The 7,333-nt window shown below is 41.1% G+C and overlaps 1 protein-coding gene across 8 annotated transcripts in view; it reads left to right on the top strand.

Moving 5' to 3' along the window:
* Positions 1–929: 929 nt before the first annotated feature.
* The window catches only part of rab18a (RAB18A, member RAS oncogene family), a 204,476-nt gene continuing 198,072 nt past the window's right edge, over positions 930–7,333 (top strand). For all 8 annotated transcript variants that reach the window (XR_009809881.1, XR_009809885.1, XR_009809882.1 and 5 more), the window contains exon 1: positions 930–1,148. Coding sequence is in view for 1 of the 8 variants with exons in the window: in XM_061922358.1 (XP_061778342.1) it covers positions 1,081–1,148 (68 nt within the window). In the remaining 7 variants the exon portion in view is untranslated. The remainder of the gene's footprint in view (positions 1,149–7,333) is intronic.

Here is a 7,333-nt window from a genome sequence, read left to right as displayed (position 1 = left end):
TTCCCTTGATGTTGAAAGTGCCGTGATTTTTGTATAAATTATAAATGTAGGTTTGTTTTTTAATGGAAAATTTAAAAATAAAAAATAAAATCCTGGCAGTCACAAACCGGATGTTGGACATCGTTCTACCGGAAATGGTTAGAAACTAAGATGCCAAAATCTCCCCACCTTCTGGAAGAAAATAGACTAGAATACTTTAACTAAAGTGTGAACTAAGCACAAAACAACAAATTACGTCGAAAAAAATGTAAATTAATTAAACTATGGTTTACTCTCTTGTTATATTTTAATTATATTACTATAATAACAGCCGAATGTATGTTGACAAACGATCTGATATAAGATGAAAGTAAATACGTAGCTCAAAAATAAGTATTTTGTAGTATCATTACCCGTATTGTTTTTTTCCTTGATGTTGAAAGTGCCGGGATTTTTGTATGAATTATAAATGTAGGTTTGTTGTTTAATATAAAAAAAAAATAAAAATAAAATAAAAAAAAAAAAAACCTGGCAGTCACAAACCGGAAGTTGGACATCGTCCCACCGGAAACGGTTAGAAACCAAGATGCTAAAGTCTCCCCACCCAGGGGAAGAAAATAGACTTGAATACTTTAACTAAAGTGTGAACTAAGCACAAAACAAAAAAATACGTCGAAAAAAATGTAAATTAATTAAACTATAGTTTACTCTCTTGTTATATTTTAATTATATGACTATAATAACAGCCGAGTGTATGTTGACAAACGATCTGGTATAAAATTCAAGTAAATATGTAGCTCAAAAATAAATATTTTGTAGTGTCATTACTCGTATTGTTTGTTTTCCCTTGATGTTGAAAGTGCCGGTATTTTTGTATGAATTATAAATGTAGGTTTGTTGTTTAATAGAAAATAAATACAATTAAAATAAAAACCTGCCAGTCACAAACCGGAAGTTGGCCCTCAGCCCACCGGAAACGGTTGGAAACCAAGATGCTAAAGTCTCCCCTCCCAGAGTTGTGAGCAGGAGGGCTTTGTGTTAGTTTGTCATGTGTTAGTTTGTCTTGTTCTGCCCAGAAGGACATCTCGCCGAGTGGGAGCCATGGAAGAAGACATCCTGACCACGCTGAAGATCTTAATCATCGGAGAAAGCGGCGTGGGCAAGTCCAGGTAATAATGGATGCTAATGCTAGCTAGCAAGTCAAATGTTGTGTCGTTCAAACATTTAGCGCCTAATTAAGTATTTTGTACTTGGAGGTGTTGTTATATATACTTAAATGTGACAAGACGTTACTTTTAATGCTTGTAATTCTGTACGAAAATGACGCCATTTAGCATGCTTGATGGCTAAGTGGCTAACTAGCTTAGAGAATCCATGATATCATCGTCCAACAATCTTGATTCCAATATTTCAACCCCGCGTATATATATATATATACATATATATATGTATGTATGTATGTAATATATGAGCCATACTTAACAAAATATGTTTGTTGTTTTGATGACGCCAAACAGCGGCGTATTTCTCCCGAGTAAACATTGGCGCGGAGGACTCTCGATTAGGGACACCTGGACGTCAGAGGACTCTCGATTAGGGACACCTGGACGTCAGAGGACTCTCTATTAGGGAAGGCAGAATACTCTCGATTAGGTACAACTGTACAGACTCTCGATTAGGGACACCTGTAAGACAGAAGACTCGATTAGGGACGGCAGCAGAAGACTCCATTAGGGACTACTGTACAGACTCTCGATTAGGGACACCTGGACGGCAGAGGACTCTCTATTAGGGAAGCCAGAAAACTCCATTAGCGACGGCAGAATACTCTCGATTAGGGACACCTTTAAGGCATAAGACTCGATTAGGGATGGCAGTAGACTCTCGATTAGGGACACCTGTACGGCAGAAGACTCACGATTGGGGAAGCAAGAAGACTCTCCATTAGGGACGGCAGAATACTCTCGATTAAGGACAATTGTACGGCAGAAGACTCTCGATTAGGGAAGGATGAAGACTCTCCATTATTGATCGATTGATTGATTAAGGACGGCAAAAAACTCTCGATTAGGGACAGCTGTACGGGAGAAGACTCTCGATTAGGGACACCGGTACAGCAGAAGACTCTCAATTAGGGACAGCAGAGGACTCCCCATTAGGGAAAGCAGAAAACTCCATTAGGGACGGCAAAATACTCTCCATTAGGGACGGCAGAAGACTCCTGATTAGGGACACCTGTACGGCAGAAGACTCGATTAGGGAAGGCAGTATACTCTCGATTAGGGACGGCAGAAGACTCTCGGTTAGGGACAGCAGAAGACTCTCGATTAGGGATGGCAGAATACTCACGATTAGGGACGGCAGAATACTCTCGATTAGGGACACCTGTACGGCAGAAAACTCTCGATTAGGGACACCTGTACGGCAGAAAACTCTCGATTAGGGACACCTGTACGGCAGAAAACTCTCGATTAGGGACACCTGTACGGCAGAAAACTCTCGATTAGGGACACCTGTACGGCAGAAGACCCGATTAGGGACACCTGTACGGCAGAAGACCCGATTAGGGACGCCTGTATGGCAGAAGACTCGATTAGGGACGCCTGTACGGCAGAAGACTCGATTAGGGACACCTGTACGGCAGAAGACCCGATTAGGGACTCCTGTATGGCAGAAGACTCTCTATTAGTGACACCTGTACGGCAGAAGACTCGATTAGGGACACCTGTATGGCAGAAGACTCTCAATTAGGGACGACAGAAGTCTCTCGATTAGGGACACCTGTACAGCAGAGGACTCTCGCTTAGGGACGGCTGACGACTCTTCATTAGGGACACCTGTATGGCAGAAGACTCTCGATTAGGGACACCTGTACTGCAGAGGACTCTCGATTAGGGATGGCAGACGACTCTCCATTAGGGACACCTGTATGCCAGAAGACTCTCGATTAGGGACACCTGTATGGCAGAAGTATCTCGATTAGGGACACCTGTACGGCAGAAGACCCTATTAGAGACACCCGTTCGGCAAAAGACTCTTGATTAGGGACACCTGTATGGCAGAAGACTTTCGATTAGGGACACCTGAACAGCAGAAGACTCTTGATTAGGGAGACCTGTACGACATAAGACTTTCGATTAGGGACACCTGAACGGCAGAAGACTCTTGATTAGGGACACCTGTAAGGCAAAAGACTCTTGATTAGGGACACCTGTATGGCAGAAGACTCTTGATTAGGGAGACCTGTACGACAGAAGACTTTCGATTAGGGACACCTGAACGACAGAAGACCTCTTGATTAGGGACACCTGTAAGGCAGAAGACTCTTGATCTAATAATAACAGATTCATTTTTAAATGCATATATACATTTTTTAAACCTTTTTGTAAAGAAAAAACTATCCTCATTGCAAATTACTCATTGACGTCATGGAGACCACACCCATAACCACAAGTATCTTGGCAGTCTCGGGGAAACCCCGTTGTTGTTTACAAACTCAGGAAATAATTCCCTGGAAACAGGATGGCTTTAAGGGCAAAAACTAAAGCATTTAAATCAGCGCCAAAAGTAAGAAATCATGTCAATATTGATTGATATCAGTACACCTGCATTGGTATGACCAGGTAGCTTCTTGGTATCAGATCAATAGACACATTTGCAGTATCGTCCAAAACTAATGTAAAGTACCCAAACAGAAGAGTAAGTGCTTATTACATTTCAGATAGAAACCAGCTATTAACATTACATTAGCAAGTTGATGAATAATAGTTTTGATAAAAGTATTCAACCACCACAAATGTGGGTAGCTAACAAGCAGATTCAAGTATAATGTTCAAATAACAAACACTGTTGATATTCAGTTTAGTCTGTGAGTCAGTGCCAACGAAGAGCTTATTCTGGCGGTGACTGCATGCAAGAATCTTGCTAGCCGGTCTGAGCCATCAAGCAACATGTTGCAGACTTTGTGCCTTCATGAGTCATAGCCAGGTACCGGATGATGACCAAGCAGCAGCTTCCAGGAATGGAATAGTACAACATAATAATAATAATATGTGGCATGAGTGCATATAGATCAGGTTTCACCTTTTAGAAAGCCAAGGCTTTTCAACATCATCCAGTCTACTTCCATACATTTATGAGGGAGGGTCCTCTAATTGTTTGAATATTTCATTTTATTTAACCGGAATCCCATTGAGATTAAAACCTCTTTTTCAAGGGAGTCCTGGCCAAGAGGCAGAATAAACTAACTTGCACATCACACATTAAAATGATCATCAAGTAAAACAGTTACGGACACCTGAGGCTCCTTCAAATGCTCTGTTTAGATTTAAAAAGCATTTAAGGATAAGAATTCAGTCTCTTATTAACATGTTCCAAGCACAGGGAGCTGCATCGACAAAAGCTTTTGTCCCAAGCTCTGTGAGCAGAAGGGGACAGAGGTGGGTCAAATGCAGAGAATCATTTTGCCACACCTAGTGTGTGTGTGACAATCATTGTGAGAGTGTCAAACAGCGCCCTCTAGTGTCCGTTTATCCCCAAAATGGATTTACACCATACTAGTCCTTTGGCCACAATAAGCTCCGTAACCTTGCTTTATTTTATCAACAATTAAACACATTTTTATCATTTGTGTTTTAGGCTGTGAAAGACATAAATTGTATTTTTGAACATCATTTAAATGCAAAAATGTCCATGTCTTTCTCTTCATTTATTCTCACCCAGTTGCATAGATTAGGGCTGCAATCAATTCAATCGATTCATTTGATTAGGAAAAAAGCTTTGATTTATATGCTGTTGCATCAATTATTTATTTAATGAGTGTACTGGGATGACCGGGGATGTAAAACAATAGTGGAATACTTTTTAATAACATGGTCACTACTGCCTAGTTTCTCTTGTTGTATTCTTATTTTGCTGTTATATTTCTATTCTCATTGTTAATTTTTAGTTTTATTCTTATTGTAATATTTTCCTATTTTGTTTCCATTCATACCCCCATTATTTACTTTTTCCTTTTTAAATTCAATCTCAACTCTACTCTGCTGCTGGCATTTTAATTTTCCTGAGGGAACTCTCCTGAAGGAATCAATAAAGTGTCAGTCTGTATGTCTGCCTATTGGTCAGTCGGTCTGTCTGTCTTACTACTTTTGTCTTATGTTACTCCATTCTCGCTGTGGTGAAATCATTTTCTCCTTTTCAGCGTGGCCTTAACACTCCAGTATATCAATCAATCAATCAATGTTTATTTATATAGCCCCAAATCACAAATGTCTCAAAGTACTGCACAAATCATTACGACTACAACATCCTCGGAAGAACCCACAAAAGCGCAAGGAAAACTCACATCCAGTGGGCAGGGAGAGTTCACATCCAGTGGGACGCCAGTGACAATGCTGACTATGAGAAACCTTGGAGAGGACCTCAGATGTGGGCAACCCCCACCCCTCTAGGGGACCGAAAGCAATGGATGTCGAGCGGGTCTAACATGATACTGTGAAAGTTCAATCCATAGTGGCTCCAACACAGCCGCGAGAGTTCAGTTCAAGCGGATCCAAGACAGCAGCGAGAGTCCCGTCCACAGGAAACCATCTCAAGCGGGGGCGGATCAGCAGCGTAGAGATGTCCCCAACCGATACACAGGCGAGCGGTCCATCCTGGGTCTCGACTCTGGACAGCCAGTACTTCATCCATGGTCATCGGACCGGACCCCCTCCACAAGGGAAGGGGGGGCATAGGAGAAAGAAAAGAAGTGGCAGATCAACTGGTCTAAAAAGGAGGTCTATTTAAAGGCTAGAGTATACAGATGAGTTTTAAGGTGAGACTTAAATGCTTCTACTGAGGTAGCATCTCGATCTGTTACCGGGAGGGCATTCCAGAGTACTGGAGCCCGAACGGAAAACGCTCTATAGCCCGCAGACTTTTTTGGGCTCTATAGCCCGCAGACTTTTTTTGGGCTCTATAGCCCGCAGACTTTTTTGGGCTCTATAGCCCGCAGACTTTTTTGGGCTCTATAGCCCGCAGACTTTTTTTGGGCTGTAGGAATCACTAATAAGCCGGAGTCTTTTGAACGCAGATTTCTTGCCGGGACATATGGTACAATACAATCGGCAAGATAGATATTTGTCATTGCATAAATAATCTCTTCTTATGTGGTGAAGTATGACTTGCATTTTTTATATTTCTATGAATTGGCCACAGAGTTAAAAGTTCTGCAAAATCTTGATGAACCTTAAAAAGGGGCTTGACCCCTGCATTGTAGTCAAGGAGCAGGTTGTAAATGAATGCTATATTTATGTGTTCTAATCTTTGTTCAGCCAATGCCAGCACTCAATGTTCCCATTGCGTTGATAGCAATCCCACTTCTGCTATTCATACCTTCTTGTTGTTCACTGTTGTTTGTACATTCTAACCACCGTGTCTTCATTCTGGCATTGCCACTCGTTGTCTTGCGGTGATGGCTGGTATTTAAACATCAGTAAATGCCAACATCCACCCAGACCCAGGTTTGTTTAGATTTCCCCCGAAAAAGTCATCATCTTGTTGGCCAAACGTAGCTTGCCAAGCCTGTGAGTGCATCATAGAGGCCAGGGGCAGCTTTTTCCAAAGAGCAATTTTCTATTATTATACTAAAGGCTTTTTGGATGGCATATGTTGATGTTCTTTAACTGCCCTCTTGAGAAGCTTTTCAAATCATCACAGACATTTTTTTTTTTTTACACTATAACGGCTTCCATTTACCTGGAGGAAGGAAAAAGTGCGTTTCTAGTTTGGCTTCTGACAGTACTCACTACTTTGCCATATAGTTGGGGAAAAGTTAAGTCAAAGTTCAAACAGGAAAATCTCTGAACAAAATGAAAATGGGAGAAGTTGTACCGATTTGTAAGACTGGAGACATACACCAGTTTCAAAACTACAATTGTAGTCAAAAGTTTACATACACTTGTAAAGAACACGTCATGTCCATCTTGAGATTTCAATACTTTCTACAACTCTATTTTTTTGTGACGTAGTGATTGGAGCACATACTCCTACTTGTTGGTCACAAAAAACATTCATGAAGTTTGCTTCTTTTATTCATTTATTATGGCTCTACTGAAAATGTGAGCAAATGTGCTGGGTCAAAAGTATACATACAGCAATGTCAATATTTGCTTACATGTCCCTTGGCAAGTTTCACTGCAATACGGCGCTTTTGGTAGCCATCCACAAGCTTTCGGTTTAATTTTTGACCACTCCTCTTGACAGAATTGGTGCTGTTCAGCTAAATGTGTTGGTTTTCTTACATGGACTTGTTTCTTCAGCATAGTCCACACTCAGGACTTTGGAAAGGCCACTCCAAAACCTTAATTCTCAC

The sequence above is a fragment of the Nerophis ophidion genome, linkage group LG15, assembly GCF_033978795.1.
Source record: "Nerophis ophidion isolate RoL-2023_Sa linkage group LG15, RoL_Noph_v1.0, whole genome shotgun sequence".
Taxonomy (NCBI): domain Eukaryota; kingdom Metazoa; phylum Chordata; class Actinopteri; order Syngnathiformes; family Syngnathidae; genus Nerophis; species Nerophis ophidion.
This window is presented reverse-complemented; position numbering and strand designations above follow the sequence as displayed.